Source organism: Miniopterus schreibersii (assembly GCF_964146895.1).
Source record: "Miniopterus schreibersii genome assembly, chromosome: 17".
Classification (NCBI taxonomy): Eukaryota; Metazoa; Chordata; class Mammalia; order Chiroptera; family Miniopteridae; genus Miniopterus; species Miniopterus schreibersii.
Genome location: NC_138117.1, coordinates 37,632,083 through 37,650,709, shown reverse-complemented (window position 1 = coordinate 37,650,709; position 18,627 = coordinate 37,632,083). Strand labels below are relative to the sequence as shown.

The 18,627-nt window shown below is 45.5% G+C and overlaps 1 protein-coding gene across 3 annotated transcripts in view; it reads left to right on the top strand.

Annotated features, from left to right (window-relative positions):
- ADCY8 (adenylate cyclase 8) overlaps positions 1 to 18,627 on the top strand; it is a gene marked incomplete at both ends in the record, with an annotated part of 155,309 nt that overhangs the window by 42,811 nt on the left and 93,871 nt on the right. For all 3 annotated transcript variants that reach the window (XM_081116487.1, XM_081116486.1, XM_081116485.1), the window contains 2 exons: positions 5,800 to 5,930; positions 11,962 to 12,073. In XM_081116487.1, coding sequence (XP_080972613.1) covers positions 5,800 to 5,930; positions 11,962 to 12,073 — 243 coding nt within the window. The remainder of the gene's footprint in view (positions 1 to 5,799; positions 5,931 to 11,961; positions 12,074 to 18,627) is intronic.

Here is an 18,627-nt window from a genome sequence, read left to right as displayed (position 1 = left end):
GTCATGGGCTGTAGACTCTGGAGTCCTGCAGGCCATGGCCTATGAGTTAGCCCCTGGGATGAATTAAAACGTGTCTGATGACCACTGCTATTTAATAAGCACCTACTGTGCACCTGGATCTATAAAAGGGGCTTTGTCATTTAGTAGGAAGGACCATCCTACTAAATGGTATTATTATTCCCATTTTGTAAATGAGGAAACTGAGATTCAAAGGATTTATAGATCGTGGTCACAGAACGAATCAGCTGTTGAGCTCAGGCAGCATTCAACTCAAGCTCGCCTGACTCCAAAACCCTTCTGTCTTTGCATTTCCGAGCAGAAGCAAAGTTCCTGGGATCATAGACCACCACCAGGGAGACAGGGACACTAACCCAGACTTGCAGCCTTCTTGCTGAGTCAGCCTGAAAAGAACATACCTTTAGGAGCCGATTAAACCGCATCTTGTGCTTGCCTGTGCTCACATTTTGCTTTCAGAAACAGTAACAGTTCTGGGTGAAAATTCCATAGAAACCTTTAAGATCTAAATTCAAATGCCAGGGTCACGATTTTGATGACTAATTTTTAAATATTTTATTATTAAAAGTGTGACTGGAGGTTTTTCCTGTGCAGCCCTTTTGCCTTTTACATATTCCGTCTGTTCATTTTCCCCATAGATCCTGTGTAACATCCCTGCTTTAAAAGGTTTACGCCCCAGCACCAATATACGATTAGAGTTCTAAAACCAGCCTTAAAATAGAGCATGTTTGCCAGTGAATTTAGCAGACACTTGGGCTTTGGTTCCAGTGCCTTGGACACTGTATAATTCTTTCACAAATATTAAGGCCTTTAGCCCTACACCAGCCCCTACAAGGTGGATGCTCTTATTATCATCTCCAATTACTGGTGGGAAAACTGGTAGAGAGGTGAGGTCAGAGTCAGGAAGATGCTTATGATAAATCTGCTATCTCTTCAGGCCTGTTACTTGGGAATCTATTTCACTGTCACCAAAGAAATCCACATAATATGGCCACCCCTTCCTTACGAAGCCTGTGTTGGGTTCTTAAGATGGATAACACCTCCTCTTGGCTCTCAAATACTTCATGGTCTAGGGAGGATGACAGATGCCCTAATAAGAATTGTTAAATTCCTCTAGCTGAAGCAATCAGGATGGGTGATTGTGTGATTAATTGGAAAAGAAGGTTAAAGTGGGGAATTATGAAAAATTATACTTAAACATTTTAATTGTAACATAAACGTAAAATAATCAATTCATTATCTGCTCTTTCAAAATGAGGCCAAAGCATTATTTTAAGTGTAGATCTATTGTGGGTTGTTTTTTTAAAAAAATTGGTTTTTATTGATTTCAGAGAGAGGGAGGGAGAGAGAGAGAAACATCAATGATGAGAGAGTCATTGATCGGCTGCCTCCTGCACGCCCCCCACCAGGGATCAAGCCTGAAACCCGGGCATGTGCCCTGACCAGTAATCGAACTGCGATCTCCTGGTTCATGGGTCAACACTCAACCACTGAACCACACTCGTTTGGTGATCTATTGTTTCTTATAGGGGCTATAGCTAATAGTAAATCAACCAAGGTTTCTAGTTCCTTAAAATGGAGCAAGAATTTAAAAATCCTTGCAAAATTATCATGACTTCTGGATTTTTGTTATTTGTCCCACAGATTTTTACAGCTGTCCTGCCCACGTCTAATTTGGTAGCAATGTCTTATTTATTCAGTATTATTGTCTTTCCAAAGCATTCTGTTCCATTTTCATGTAAACAGTATCTATCTCTCATTCCTATTTACTTAATATTTGTATTTAATATCCAGTTAAATTGAGTGAGTGCACTAAAAGATAAAATTGACATGACTGGGTACAGAACAAGCTCAGTGACTCCTGGTCAGCAAAGGGCTGCGGACGGAGTAGAAGGTGTGGGCTTTTAGAGAGCGCTCTACCGACTGGGGGATGCCGGCCCTGTAGTGGCCCTCTCAGCTCACCAGTGGGAGAGAGGAACTGGAAAAAGCGGATCCCGTGCCAGGTAGTCCAGAGTTGGTTAGGTGGAGGTCAGCCCCTACGGCATTCAGGTGGTACAGGTGCTGGTCCAGAGGTTGGTGCATGTTCCAGTCCGGGCAGAAGGAGGCAGATCTATACGGCATAGAAGGATTCGGGGAGGTGGGGGGGGGGCTTCATGGAAGTGGTGTCACCTAAGCAGACCAGGTAGGAAGGCAGCCCAGACTCAGATCCAACATGAGCAAAGGACTTCATGGCTCATCTGAATAACTGCATGGCCTAGAACATTGGGGTGGGGAGCCCCTCTAGTGAGGAGCACATGCCTTATTTCTGAGAAGAAATACCCAATATTTAGTCTCTACAGATCCAAGTTTTGACCTCTTGATCTCTGTCTTGATCTGAGTCTTGATGATAAACCGAGCAGAAGCCCAGCTTCTCCTTTCTCTTGCCTGTTTTAGCAAGGTCCCCAGGACCTCATCTGCTCTGACAGAACAGCCTTCCCTAAGTCACTGTGTTACTTGCTTACATCTCTAGTGAGGGCTTGCTCCTGACTTACTGTCATATGCTTGTCAAGCTCCTGCCTACCACCTTCACTGGACCTCTCTGATGCCATGACTCTCATTTGTGTCTGTCATCTCTGAGACAAAGCCTGTATGCCCCCCCCCACTAAATTTAAGACCCTATATGCCTTGTTCACCCCTATATCCATATCATCTAACACACTTGTCCATAGCAGAATCTCAGTAAAAATCTTTTGACTGACTGACTGAATGAATGAATGAATGAATGAATGAATGAATGAATTTGATGAGAGACAGTGTACCATAGTCTCAGTGCTTGCTGTTCCTTGTGCTTGAAGCATCTTTCCCCAGCTCTCCACAGGACTGGCCACTTCTGCAGTTCAGTTTCCAGCTTAACGGTCACCTTGAGGAGTCCTTCATTGACCATTCAGCTAAGCAGCCCCAGGTCCCCTTAATCACCACCTCGGTCTCTCCATTACCTCCAGAACCTTAGCTCTACAAAGGCAAACACCATGTTGGTTTTTCTTTTCTGCTGATTCTCCCTGCCCAGCACTGCCCCCGTCACATAACACCTACTTCTTGACATGGTACACAAATGAAAAAATAGATGACTTATGATCCAAGTTCCAGAGAAAAAAGAACATGGACCTTGCACTTACTAAGTGCATGACTTGGGCTGCCTGATTTCACCTTCACTCTTTGAATCTCAGTATCCTCATACGCAAAATGGGATGAAAATAGAAACTTCCTACCTCCTTTGATGAACGTGAGATTTTGATTAGATACTGGATGCAAAGCACTTAGTGTCTACACAGTGAGTGATCAATTAACACAAGCTATTGTCTGCAACCCCCGAGCGTCTCACCAGTGCCTGGACCTTCACTGCGGAGAGAGGTTCATCAGAGGCCTCTCGGCCTGCAGGAGCCTGAGAGTGGCCAGTTCTTCCTGCTGCCGTTCAGAGGTCCTGCTGCGTGCAAGCCCAGAAGCGCTGCCTGCATGGGGGCTGCCCCACTCCCTCTCCCTTTCTCTGTCTCACAGCAATCGTATGCATAAAATAAAGATCCTGAACCTCGCAATGTTTTCACCTTGCCTCCCCTGGCAGTACTGTAGCAATTGATGCCCTGAAGTCATTCTAATGGCATGAATAGAGCAGTCATGTGAGTAGAGGTATAAATCCAGACAGGAGCCACTGTGCACTTTGAATCAACTCAAGTCCCTTTTCATGCAAATGAGGAAAAACCCAGGGACAAAAAGATGTGCAGAATGGATTTCAGAGGCCACCCTGGGCCCCAGCCTGGCTCCAGGAGAGACTCTGATACTTCTGATCTCCAAAGCTGGAAAACTATTTATTGTGCTTCAGCAGGAGTGGGCAATTGTATGAAGGGGCAGACTTTCCCATTTTCTTTAAATTGTGTTTTCAGAGGATTTGAATGATGTTTCTCAGGCAGTCAACAAATCTGAGGGAAACAAAAGTGTTGCAAATGGGCTTTTATAAGCAGACTCCGGGCAAACTCTATGCTTTGCAGAAAATGCTTTGCAAAGGGAAGAAATGGGGCAGTTGCCAGGTAGTAGCAAGACTGGCTGGAGGCTGGCAAGCCTGGAACTGGAGAGTTCTGCCATCAAAAATTTATTCAAAAAGTCTCCCTTAGAAGCATTCATGTCCTGCTTGAAGATTGAATGTGCATTGCCCCTTAAAGAATGTATTTAACAAATAATTATCCTGTCCCAGGGATGCTGCTGGCCCCTGGATGCACCCATGAGCTGGACACAGCCTTTGCCTTTGATTTGCCCACGAGTTTGTTTAGGAAATATTTAGTTAACACGCGCTATTCCCAGGCACTGAGTGCCCCTCAGAGCCGTGACAGTACTGCAGTGATGGCGTGAACAGGGCCACAAGCACCCAGCAAGTTGACTGATAACATTAATGAACATGAAATGGACAGGAGCGGAGCATTTGCAAGAAGCATGGCTCTAGTCAAGGAGTAGGTGTGACAGCCTTCAAGAGAGGCAAAAGCCTCATCACAGGAAGCACTGTGGACACTTCATTAATAAAGCCCTTTGCATGAGAACAGGGTTAAGTAGAACAGAGAGAAGGAAAGAAACACCTGTCCCCTTACATACAGGGGTGGGCAAAAGTAGGTTTACAGTTGTGAGTAGGCGAAACACAGCTTATTCTGGTATTATTATTTATTAATTATTGTACTATTTATTTGTGTTACAACTGTAAACCTGTTTTTTGCCCACCCTATATTTTATTTCATTGCATTCTCACAACAGCCCTGTGAAGTGGATGATATCATGGCCATTTACCAAATTAGGGACCTAGGGCACAGAGGTCTCGTGGCTCACCTGAGGCCATGCTGCTAGTAAGTGTCGGAGGTGGAATGCAGACTCCCATCAGACTCAAAGCCCAGGCTTTTTCCACCCCACCAAGAATCTGAGCAAGGAGTAACAGGCAAAGAATTGCATCCTGGCACTGCCACTTGGTGGTGTCCGTAACGTAACCTCCCCCAGACTCAGTCTGTCCATTAAATGAAGGTTCTTTGTGCCTGCTAATTTGCAGGGTTTTGTGAGGAACAGATGAAGGAATGGATGCTGAAAATGCTTCACATCTGTACATAATTATGAAAATAAGAGAAACTATGGTGATCAGAATGCACCTGAATTAAACTCAGTCTACACTAGAGCAAGTGATACAGCAAAGAAGCCAGATTCTTGCCTAGTTTCCACAGCAGTCTTTTTAGGGTTTAGTTCATGTTGCTAGTTAAGCAGTTATTTTGTTTTGTTTTTTATCGACCATATTGATCAGGGTGAAGAATATTATTATTATAGAAGAGTATTAGGTCCCTACTTTCAGGTTGTGTGTGCCCCATTTCCTCTCCTCTTAATAAAGAGTTGGTGCCCCCTAAGCTGGGTTTCTCTCCTAGGTTCCTTGTTGCAATCAATGTGCCACACTCTGTCTACCAACCAAACTCCAAATCTAGCCATCACCATGGTTAGCCCTCTTTCTCTCCTTCCATCTTAGTTGGGTACCAACCCTATAGACATGATCCCACATCACCTCTCACCTGGGCTACTGCAGGAGCTTCCTCAAGGGGCCTCTCTGTCCCTACCCTTGGCTCCCTCCCCACAATTCATTCTCCAAACCACAGCCAGGTGGTCTTTTAAAATGAACAATTCCTCAGGAAATTCAGCCAAGAGCCCCATGGCGTCTGCATCATCCACGCACTCTTCTGAGACTCAGTTGTCAACCTAACAAAACTGTCCTTCTTCACTGCTTTGTTCCAGGAGCGGCTGGTGCTGTCTGTGCTCCCCCGGTTTGTCGTCCTGGAAATGATCAACGACATGACCAACGTGGAAGACGAGCACCTGCAGCACCAGTTCCATCGGATCTACATCCATCGCTATGAGAATGTCAGGTGAGAAACATGACACCCTGCCCGTTCTCCGTGAGACCCGTGTGCACCCGGCTGCTCTCATTCCACTGCATGACTTTTGTCTGCCTGAATGTGTGTGCTGTTTTTCATTGGTTGATTAATTCATTAACTAGTCATTATTCATCAGAGAGCTCTACCTTTCCAAATTGAGGCTCAAGAAGAATGTCAGAGAAATGTAATTATGTTTGCTTGTTGACTTATTGCTTGGCTCCCCTGCAGTAGGCTTACCTGCCTTTAAATTTTGAGTGGGAAAGTGAAAAGCTTTTTCACTGTGATTGGAAAACTAATCCCAGAATGAGATCTGGAAACCTCAGGGGTGATCACACAGGTCTCCTCCTTATATTCCTCATAAGTGTCTTTAACACAGTACAAAAGAGGACTATAGCTTTTTTTTGGTCTTTTTGAAAACAATTTTTGGCCAACCACCTATCCATTTATCCATCCACTCACCCATCCACCTATCTATCCATTCATCTACCCTTTCATTTACCCATCTATCCACCTGTCTATCTTTCTACCCACCCACCCATCTGTCCATCCATCATCCATCCATCCATGCACTCATTCATCCACTCATCCATCCATCTACCCACCCATCCGTCCATCCAATCACCCATCCACTCAGCCATCCATGCACTCATCCATCCATCATCCATCCATCATCCATCCATCCATCCATCCATCCATGCACTCATCCATCCACTTATCCATCCATCATCCATCCATCCATCCATCCATCCATCCATCCATCCATCCACCAGTGCCCCTCTGTGCCTAGTACTGCACTGGACAACATGCTATGTGCTGAAAATCAGAGGGTGGGCTCCTTAGTGAAGCAAAGTAGCTTTGAATACCAATGCTACCTCTCCCTTGTGTGTGACCTTCGGAACTTACAGACCTGATCTCAGGATCTTTTTCTGTAAAATGGGCGTTTTTACAGCCACCTTGCAATGAGTACGAAGATATACGAAGCACAGGACAGGGGTGAGCATATAGTAGAGCATTAGGTATATGGTATGTTGTTTCAGACATGGTTTCTAGTGGCAAGCAAAAAAGAACCCAACCCTGGCTGATTCAAAAGAAACGTACTGAATGGCTACATGGTGGCTCCAGAATAATTGAGGAGGGACAGAGAGGAGAGGTAGTCTTAGGGACGAGCTGGATTAAAGCCAGAAGCACAGCCAAAATCCCAGTAAAGCTAGGCCAGTAAGGGCCTGGCTTTCACTGTTTCTGAAGAATTCATTGCTTGTGCTGCCAACCCAGTCCCCACACAGCTGTCACCTCTGCAGTTCCTCCAGCAGCCCCAGGATCTGGATGTGGCTGCCTTTGCCCTGCCCCCTCCTTCCCTCCCCCTCCCTCATTGCAGCTCGAGTTAAAGCCTAGGGCTGGTGGGCCAACTGGCTGAGCCCAGCCACTGGCAAGAAGTGACCAGAAAGCAAAGAGCTGACATTTTTCAGCTTGTACAGCAGAACTGTATCTCCCTCCCACCGAATACCATAGGGCAGAAATTTCCCAGACATGGGGGGAAAGTCCATACACTGAATAGCTCTGAAAAAACCAACTTACAGTCTTAGTTCCTTGCTTCCCAGCTTATAGGAGAGGAAGGAAGAACATTTCCCACTTACAGCATCTCTGGCTGTCCTATGCCTGGCAGTCAGGGACACTCATTTGGAAGCAAGTCCAGCAGAAAGTGTGATTCTAACACAGCCCTGTAGCAGGAGAATCAGTATAGGTGGTTCTCTGGGTCTCACTGAAGAGCTGAGCAACACTGCTTTAGGTTGCTTGAGTTCTCAAAGAGCCCTTTCTCAAACAGCAGCTCTGGTAAAAGATACACCCCAGCCTGGAATTGGCTCCATAGATCCTGGGAACTCATCAATATCAACCTAGAACAGCAGGTTGCAGGCCGTACCTATCGTATAGTACAGTGTGGGGCTTGGTTATTAAAATAAGCAAAGGGCGCCAAGAGATCATGAAAAGAGGAAGCCCTGTGATGGGGGGCGGGTAAGAGGTGGAGGGTACAGGTGGGCAGAGAAACCTTTCGAAAGAGATGATTCTTATTTGCATTATTGAGTCATCCAAATGAAAAGACAAAGGACAGGAAACCTGGACAGAAGGATCAGTATAAGTGAAGGCAGAGCAGTGGCTTATGTATCTAGATCCAGATATAAAATATGTACATTACATATTAACATAAAAGAGGGGAATATCAATATGTGACAAATTATGAGAGTGACCATGGAGAAAGGGGTGGGGGAAACTACCCTTAATTAAGAAAAAATGGAGAAAATACACAAGCCAGCTCACCCACACACACACACCTGGTACCCTTAAGTTCAAGAAAAAACCCCCTTGGCTTTCTCTCTGCACTAATCAGTATCAGTGGGTCCTTTAGTCCAGAGCGATTAAAGTTACTTCTGCCCCCTCCACCCACCATTTATTTTAAAGCATTGAACTGAGGCCTGGTGCTCCAAGACCCTTTTACAACACACCAGATTAAAATTGAGTTTGCTGCCCTGCATTTCTCAGTGGCCTCAACTCAAGGTAAAGGAGCTGTTTCTAACGGGAAAAGAACCTAAAGAGACCCCCGCTGATGCCCTGGGCTTTGCCCAGTTCCTCCCAAGGCAGCTCCCATTGGTGGCGGGAAGATGACCTCACCCGGGGGCGGCGGGGCCTCTGCAGCCCACTGCAAGGCTGCCGGTGCTAAAATAAGACCAGAGACGAAAAAAGCAGAGGAGGACAGTCCTTGGCCTGTGTCTGAGAACAAAGTCAGACCGGCTGCTACGCCTCTTTCCCCAGCCCCCAGAGCACACCCACTGTGGAGTCAGGAGCATTCTGAAATCATTTCCAATCCTGCCGCTCTCTTCATGGCAACCACCTGGTTCATTCTCTCTTCTCTGTGGCTTCTCTGTTGTTGTGTTGTTTTGTGACCTTTCCCAAAAAGCAGTCCGCTGTAAATGTCTAACTCTTAATGATATTTCATACAGTTCGTCACCTCCTGTCAGTGTAGGGTGTAGAGGACGCACCATGCTTGAGGTATCAGTGTGCCCAGCAGATGGGGAGCCTGCGAACCAGGTTCTCACCCAGAATTCTTTCTGTGAGTGACAGTCCCTGCAAGAGACTGGCTGCATCCTTTCATCTCTCTGGGTTTTAGTTTCTTAATCTAAACACTGAGCTGTCTGAAACCGTAAAAATATTTGAATTGAAGTTGATCTTGTCTATGCACAGCTGAGATGTCCATTGCTAGATCCCTGGCCACTGGGCTTTTATTGGAAGCCTGTGGGGCTACCAAGCTCATCTGCCCAGTTCTGTTTCTCTTTCCTATTTCTCCCCCATGTATTGAAGACACTTCTTGTCTTACTGAGGGCCATGCTGTCTGCTCTAACAAAGAACGTCCCATTCTCAATAATTTAAACTCAATAGACTCTAGTCCCACAATGCCCACTGCTAATGTTCCTGGTGGATGGGTGACTCAGGGGCAAAAACCCCTGCATTTTATAGTGGTACCATCCCCTGGTCCTCAAAGTTCTTGGCATTCAGTTCTTGGAGGGGGAAGAGTAGAAAAGGCCCACCCATTTCTTTACCACCTTGCCCCAGAAATGACAAAGATCACTTCTTTTAAATTAAATTTATTGGGGTGACAGTGGTGAATATGAACATATAGGTTTCAGGTGTGGGTTTCTATGTTACGAGATCTGTATATTGCTCTTCTGCTCAGATGCCTGATCACCTAGCTATGAGAGAGGCACAGAGTCCCTGGCTGGGTGGTCTTTGCTAGTACCAGGGAGGCATAGATTTGGTAGACAGGTAGCTTCTCCACCAGACCTCCCTTCCCTTTTTCTTTCTGCCCCAACCCATGTCATGTGGTTTGCACATCTCAGCCCACCTGCTTTTAAGTGACTATTTCCAGCCAGCCCTGAACATGCGCACTCACCAAGTTCACCATGCAGACTGGAGTTTCATGTACAAGCAAAATGAAATTGAATGAGCCCAGAAAACTTTTTGCCTTTCGAAGCCTGTCTGTGTGACAATCTCTTAATCACCCTCTGATTCCCAAAACTTTCCACAGGAGTTGTGTATCCTCTACTTATTGAGGACCGTGGTGTGATTTATAAGTTATCTTCTTACAGTAGTCCTGCAGAGTAGCTTTAATGATCCTAAGAACACAGTTAGGAAGAATATACACAGGGCTCATGTTCCCAATGATTCCTGTGGATTCTGCCTCCTTGAAGACTCTATTTGTAGAGAGACTGTTAGGTAACATCACTTATTTTTAGCAAAATAAACAACTTATATAACCAAATTAGAGTTAGAAATTAATATGGTCCCGTCAGTATATTCCAAGATGAATATCTTGGATGGTTACAAGTTTATCCTTAGAACCAAAGACCCGACCTTGAGCCCAGCACCTGGGGTTGCAGAATGAGCAATGCATTGAGAACTAGGGCCCTGATTTCTGTTCCTGGTCTTTCATTTTTCATTCAACTGATTCTTATTGCATGAGTGTGACTTACACCAGTGCTTCTCTGATTTGAATGTGCACAAGAATCACCTGAGGCTCTTGCTAAGGCAAATTCTGATCCAGCGGTTCTGGGGTGGGGCCTGAGATTCTGCATTTCTAACCAGCCTCTAGGAGATGAGGTAGGTGGTGGCCATGGCCACACTCTAAGGAAGGAAGTGTTGGTTCTGGTAATTTCTGTTGATTCAATTCAGGAAACATGTCATGAGTCTTACCACATGGTGGAATCTTGAAGGACAAGCAGGATTTTAATAGGAAGCAACAGGAAAGAAAGCTACGCCAAGTATCTCTCCTTTCCTCTCTTCTCTCCTTCCCTACTCCCCCCCACCCCCATCTTCCTCCTCAATCTCCCCACCTCCTCCTCCCCCTTCCCTTCCCTCCCCTCCTCTCCCCCCTCCCCTCCCTTCCTTCTCTCTGTCTCCCTCTCTCTAGTGCAACCATTCCATTCGAGTGGGCAATCCCAGCTCTGCCACATGCTGCCAGGCGAATGCGGGGGAAGCCTCCTTGCCTCTCTGAGCTTCCATTTGCTCACCTTCACAAAGGAGACAATAATGCCTCCCCCCTGGGTAGCTGCATGAATTAGCAAAGACCTTGCTCATGCACTGCCTTGCTTTTAGAAGGCTTCCGAGGACTGCCCCTTTCCTTACTTCCTTTTTCCCTAGGGCCAAACCATATGCATAGAATAAAACCTCACCTCACGGAAATTCTTAGTAAATTGGACAGTTTTAGGTAATTAATTATTCTGCCTGAAGTCTCCCAGGTTTGCTATTTAGTCCCATAATTTTTTAAAAATGCCTACCTCGCCCAGCTGGCGTGGCTCAGTGGTTGAGTGTCGGCCCACGAACCAAGAGGTCCCTGGTTCGATTCCCAGTCAGGGCACGTGCCTGGTTTGAGGGCTCGATCCCCAGTAGGGGGTGTGCCGGAGGCAGCCAATTGATGTTTCTCTCTCGTCGATGTTTCTCTCTCTATTCTTCTCCCTTCCTCTCTAAAATCAATAAAAATGTACTAAAAAAAAGAAAAAGAAAAACTGCCCACCTCTGTTTGCCTGCAGTTTTGGGTAGAGGACATGTCACTGGCTGAGATAATGAGGTTCTGTGTGCCTTTTCCCTGTGTCGATTTTGCTCCGTGTTCAGGGCATCTGCGCTGCTGTTGTGAAAATACAGAAATAATTAATAAAGCTTCATTTGCCTTCACCCAACTAATTGATCTGTTCCTGGTGATAAGTTTCCTTTGGAATGTGTTTGCCTTGCCCACGCTGCACAGCTTTGCACAGGAAGAAGGGCTTTCCGCTTGCCCCCTGTCCTTCCTGCACTCCTGGGTGCACTCTCCTGCTGGGATGTTTGTTAAATGCTGAGACTCTCCTCCTGGATCGCGTGCCAGGGAGAGCGAAAATCTCAGACCATGGTTAATTTCTTTGGATGGTGTTGATATGTGTCCCAGGATGGTTTAAAATATTAATGCATTTTCTCCCCGCTCCATCTCTTTCCCGTTGTCTAGTATTCTTTTTGCAGATGTTAAAGGATTTACCAACCTCTCCACCACCCTGTCCGCTCAGGAGCTGGTCAGGATGCTCAACGAGCTCTTTGCCAGATTCGATCGACTGGCCCATGTGAGTTGAATTTAATTCCCAGCTCTTCTTTGGCGGGAGTGAGGACTGCATGTGGAATTAGGGGAGAGGACTCAGCCTTCACCACCAATGTCATTACCATCTGCATCCTGCTCCCGGGCATGGACCCCTGATCCTCACACATTCTGGGGATCAATGTTAGTTATTTACAGGTCTGGGATGGGAGGTTTAACAGATTAATTTTCCCAATTGAGAGACAGCTGGCTGAGTGACAATTAAACCAAAGTCCTTCTGATCTGCTTCCACTCTCACAACATTATGTCCCCCTGAGGTGGCCAGATGCCATCCAGCTGCAGCCTCCGCGTTGGTTCGAGCAGTGATGGCTGTCTGCAGTTTCCCAGCCAACCTTGGCCATCTGGAATAAATTAGCCTGTTCTCAACAACTGATAGTCCGCTGGACCACCATTGTGTTGGACCTAACTTAAGAGCTTTGTTTTTTTAGCCAATAAGACTCGACCTTTATTTAGAGTTGCCTTGATCAGAGCTAAAATAGAAAACAGGCTAAGAGAGATAAGCGTTTGCTATGGAAACACAGATTCCTAGTCCTAAAGCCACTGGGGTTATGGAGGAAAATCACTGTCATCAGTGGTTTAAGGTGGGCCCTGGGTTCAGGTAGGATGCCTTCCTTTCTTTCTGTGTAAAGGGTGCACATCACGGCCAACTTCACAGGCTGTTGTGAGAGTTCGATGAGACCACATCAAGTGGGAGTTCATTTTCAGAGTATCGAAATGTCCTGCTTTAGGGCAGCCTCACTCCTACAGAGATCCGCTCACACGTGAAGCTGAGCACCTGTCGGGGTTGTGTATGGGGCAATGTGTTGGGAGCATGGGAATGACTAGAGGACACTCCCTCCCTTCCTAGATTCAGTCCAGTCGGGAATACATAAAGAGATTAGCAACACACAACATGATGTGTGGGAAGGTACGTTTGGGTGGCACGGGACTGCAAAGGCAACACAGAGCCCTTGGGTCAGAGAAGACTCCCCAGAGAAAGGGACTCTGAGGCTGTCTTACAAATGAGAAAACAAACATAAGAAAATACTCTTCAGCAACGAAAAGGAACAGGCCTCTGATACATGCACCAGCACCACTGAGTCTAAAATGCAATGTGCCGAGTGAAAGAAGCCAACACAATATACAGATGACGTGTTATATCATAGTACCCCTGAAATCTATATAATTTTATTAACAATGTCACCCCAATAAACTCAATAAAAAAATAAAATAAAATAAGAATCCAGACACAAAAGATTAGATACTTTATGATTCCACACATAAGCCATTCTAGAAAAGGCAAAATTATAGGGACAGAAAAGAGACAAGTGGAGGAGTGGAGCGATGTGGGGGGAGATGCCGATGCTCTGTATGTGAGCACGACTCTTCACATTCATCAAAAGGGTCAGTTTTATTGCATATAAATCACATATCAATTAGTGAGGTAAAGAAGACAGGGAAGGTCATTTTATGCAGACCTGGGAACAAAAATAAAGATGCCAGCTACTCAGTATGTATGGAGAAGCCGGAAGAGATTTAGCATCGCTGGAGGGAAAGAGGTGGAGATGTGCCAACAGGCAAGGCCCTGCCAGAGAACCTGCAGAGGAACCTGGCCACCGGACGCCTATTAATAGGGCACTAACATGGGCAGCGGGGGAGGTGCAGACTGAGGTCTCCCAGCACAAGAGTTGGGTTCCCTACAGGGCTGGGGATTGGAGGTGGGTAAGAATGTGCACCACTTCTTTGGATTGTTGCATCTATGGCGGTTGGTGCCAGCTGCACATAGTTATTCTACTTCATATATGGTTTTGAATATTTCTGCTCAGAGACGCTAAGACAAAGAAAAATGGCTTCCTGCAAGGACCAACAAATGTGACCAAGGCTAATTTTTAGTGTCACAATAAAACCCACTGACTCAAGGAAAGGGTTGCTAAGTAAAAGTTAATGCAAGTTGTTCAGCCAACATTTATTGACTACATACCACGTGCCAGGCAACAGGCAAGACTCTGGGAGGCAAAACCAGCCTCTGCCCTCAGGGAGCGCCGACTCTGGCGAGGGAGTAGGACAAGCCCATCATAGCTGCAGGACAGTGTGGTGCGAATAGGCACAGGGTGGTGGTGAAGGAAGGAGCGGCCTGATGCTGAGCGGGGCCGGGGGAGTGAAGTGGTCACGAACTAGCAGCATCTAGAGAAGACGTCATCTGCACATGGGGTCTTGAGAAAGAGCAGGAGCTTTCCTGGCATCAGATGAGGCAAGGAAGTGCCTTCTAGCTGAGCCATGAGGCCAAGGCAGGAGGTGTGAAAACGCAAAACCATGCTACTGGCTTGGGGAGCCCTAAGGAGCTCAAGACTGTTAGAGCGTGAAGGGCATGGGCGACTGCAGAGAAGTGAGCTTGAAGAGGAAGGCGGGGAACAGTCTTGGAGGGCATGGTGTGATATTTTAAGGAATGTGGACTTTGTCCTGGAGCCTCGGCTTTTCACCCTGGTTACCGTCCACACGGTGGGGGGGGGGGGGGAGCGAATGGGGGTACACAGCCTATTGATCCCCAGTGGGCACAAGATTCTGTAGCCCACCTTCTGCGGTGTGAGTTTTATTGAAAGATTTTAAAGAAAAAAATGAATATTAAATTAAGCACAGGTGGACAATGGAGTAAAGTTATTATTAATTTTGCTAAGACTTAAATATTCATAAGCTGCCTGGCGAATGTTATGCACTGTGATGAGTGTTTTGCCTGGCTTACCTAATTTAGTTCTCACAACAAACCTACTGGGCAGGTTCTTTATTTTCCCGTTTTACAGAATGAGTGACTGAGGCTCAAAGATGCATCTGTGATCCAGGCCGAGGCCAGGGGCTGGGTCTCGACCACTAAGCAATGCAGCAGGCGCATTAGGGAACAGACGCAGGATGTCGGAGATGTAGCCCCTGCCGGATGGCTTGAGGGTTATTTAGAGTGAGGGGACTTCAGGGGTGGGCCGGACTTGCATGTACCTTGTGCAAACCCTCTCCCTGCGTGTCTCCTGTCAAGCGTGTGATGAAGGATAAGTGAAGTGTTTGTCCCTCACACAGAGCCGGCCCCCAGTAAGGACTCTGCCCATCAGCGCTCAGCAACTCCTACCCCAGCCCACCCCGGCTGCACCAGCCTTTGCTGCCCTAGGACACCTCGGTAGAAAAGTTTAATAAACTCTGCTCAGGAAGGCGAAAACTCCCTTTAAATGTGTTTGCCCCCGATCAGTCACAGCCTCTGCTTATGTTTAAAGGGGGTTGGACTTGCCCCTTTGAGCATCTTTTAGCACCAAAATTCTGTGCCTTGGTAATGATATCTTTCCTTCCCATGAGTCTTTGCTTTAGATTTTCATGATGTTGCACATCAGAGAGAACCTGCTTCCCATGTAAATGTCGCACACTGTCTTGTTTATCCACCACATTATTAAAATTCAGGGAAAGCTCCAAGGTCCCTGTTAAAGATCCTCTCAGTGGGACTGAGTTTCTCCGTGCCCCCGTAGTTAGGGCTGCTCTGAATAGAGCATCGCCACCTTTGACAGCACCTTTGGCAAACTTCAGTCACTTTTGATCTTTGATCTTTTTGTAAAATAAAGTAGTTCCTACCTTCCCCTCCCCACCCAAATTAGGAATGAAGAATATGTGTATTACTATCAAGGCTTTAAAATTGTAAAAGAAAGAACATATTTATTGTTATACAATTGACCTCATTGCAGCTTAAACCTTTTTAAAAATTACTGACAAAACTTGAAGAACCTAAATTGTTGTTATAAAGAACAAACCCAACACGATGGAAAGCCAATCAACAGATTAAAAACGAGGAGAGAGCTATTTCTGTACTGACATCGGAAGAATTTCAAGATACGTTGTTGCATGGAAAAAAAGCACGTCTCAGATCTGTAGACAGGGCATGATAAATTTATGACTAAGAGCATGAAAACTAGTCATATGTAATCATGTAAATGTGTATGTGAAAACCTCTGAGGAGAAAGGCGACCAGGTCCCCAGGTGCGCTGTGCCTGAGGGAGAGGGGCTGCCCTAGGCAACTCGTCACAGTTTCATTTTTACTAGGACAATATGTCCATGTGTTTTTTCTGTAATTACAATTAGATAAGAGGTTATAAAATTGTCATGTTTTCTAATACAACTATTTTAAGTGCATTAACAGCGCTAATGTTTATGTTCTGAGAGTCTTCTCTCTTTTTATCTTTTAGTGATTTTTTTATTACAAAAACAATACATGTTCATTATGTAACATTCAAACATCAAAGATATAGACAATACAGAAATTATATGCCACTGTAATCATACCCCTGCCCAACGATATAACCATCTTTGATAATTTGGTGCATATATTTCCTAAGATTTTTATCTACACAAATGGTTTTATACATTCTCTGGGTTTCCCAAGATTTTTATTATATCAAAACCATTGAGATGGGAGGAAAAAGATTATATTAAGACTAACTAGATAAAATTTGCAAGAAACCCTTCACCCTACTTTATTTTTCTACTTCAATATCTTTTTTCAAAGCAGCCTGGCTTCCTTAAGCTGAACTTTACAGAGCAATTTCTGGTAAAAGGAAGTTGCTTGGCTGTTACTGTCAAGTCACCTGACAGCTCACAGGAATTGATCGGAAAAATGTGTCTGCAAATTGACAGATAAGAGGACAGGACTTCCATGTACTATGCACAGGAAAGGGTATGGATGTGGAAGGCTGACTTGAGCACTTTGGTCTCTATGGGGGTTTCTGGAGCCAATGCCTTGCAGTTACCAAGGGACAACTGTAGACAGTTAAGTTTTGGGGGGAGTCAAAAGTTATATGTGGATTTTCGACTGTGTGGAGGTCAGTGCCCCTAACTCCCACGTTGTTCAAGGATCAGATACACATGCACACACACACACACACACACACACACACACACACACACAAATAGCACAATATAGTGAGTTTTTATAATGTCAATTTCATTTAACACAAAGAAATTTCCTTCATTCCAGGAATATATCTTTTTACTCTTTTTGAAAATACCTTCTCTTTTATAAAGTGATGGGGTAGCCAATGGTGGTTGGGTTGTTATTTTGCTTTGTTGATGGATTTTTCATATTTCCTTGGCAAAATATAAAATTGAGGCCTATAGCCATCCTTCTCTGATTTTTTAGTAACTGTCCCATGGACTTCACTAATCTTGAAACTGCCAGGACCAGTGGTCCAATGGCTCCATTCTGGCCCTGACAATGTAGAGGTCTTAGAGGAAGCAGCGGTTGGGCCTGAGCATTCCTTATGGACCAGACCTCTTCAGCAACTCCTACAAAATGAGCAGCATTGAAGTAGCCAATAGTGAGGAACCACAAGCTCCTAAAAATAACCCTGGGAAGGCTGTGCATGGCCTGAGAGTTCTGAAGATGGCATCTGTGCCCATTTGAGAAGGTCAGCAAGACCCCAGAGATCTGATCCAGAAGGGAAGCACCAGAGCCGGTTCCTAGTCTCTTTTCTTGTCTGATGCTTGTTTTTTACTGGGACAGTGATGGCATTCATTACTCAAACGTAAGGGCCCAACTCCTGATGAGATTAGGAAACCAGCACAGTGCTTTACAGCTTGGCAATACAAGGGCATCCATTGTGCCACTGGCATCTCAGTGGCCCCTATCTGCCTACAGTTCCCCTCCTCCTGCCCTCCCGCCCTACCTCATAATGAGGGCCTCTTGCCCACAATGCCATAGACCTATGCTTTTAGGCCTATGGTCTAAAAGGCATGTCCGAGGTCATTCAGTCCCACCCATCTCTCCAAGGAAACCAAAAGGGAGGGTAATCTGCCCGGGATCACAGATAGAGATGCAAAGGACTAGGACAGGAGTCCAAGTCATCATCACAGAGACAGGGAACATTAGTTTAGTGACCCATCCACTGGGCCCTGCCCAGGCATCATCTTAGTTCATCCTCACAGGCCAATGAGACAGGTTTTATTCTTGTCCTCATTTTACAGATGAGGCAACTGAGTCTCAGAGGTTAAGTAATTTGACTAATGACACGCAGGAAAGACATAGGGTGTGTGGGATTTGATTCCATACAGTACGACTCCTCGGCCAGTACTTGTCGCCCCTATGCTACAACTGCCTTAAGTTCTCTTTCCTCAAAAACCTGCAACATTCAGACTCTCCCCTCACACTTAATACTAAAGTATGCACCTTTTCTTTGGTGCTTTTTGCTTTTTGAAATTTTGTAAGAATCATGCACTCAAGATTGTGAAGCCACAAAACAGCTGTGTCCTGTTTCTCACCTGTGCAGGGAAGATAAAACTTGTACCTACCTCATAAGGTGGGTGTAAGGGTTAACTCTGTTTAGTATATGGTGCACCATAGGGTTTATTAATCATCTTTGTGTCAAGGACAACACTTTCCTTATAGATGCCCTACTGATGTTTCTTTTTAATGAATACACATGTCATTTAACATATGAATAAAAGCATATGTAAAACATAGCTAGCCCCTCTCCTTATGCACCATCGCCTACATGGGAAGGGACTTAACATAGAGTTGAA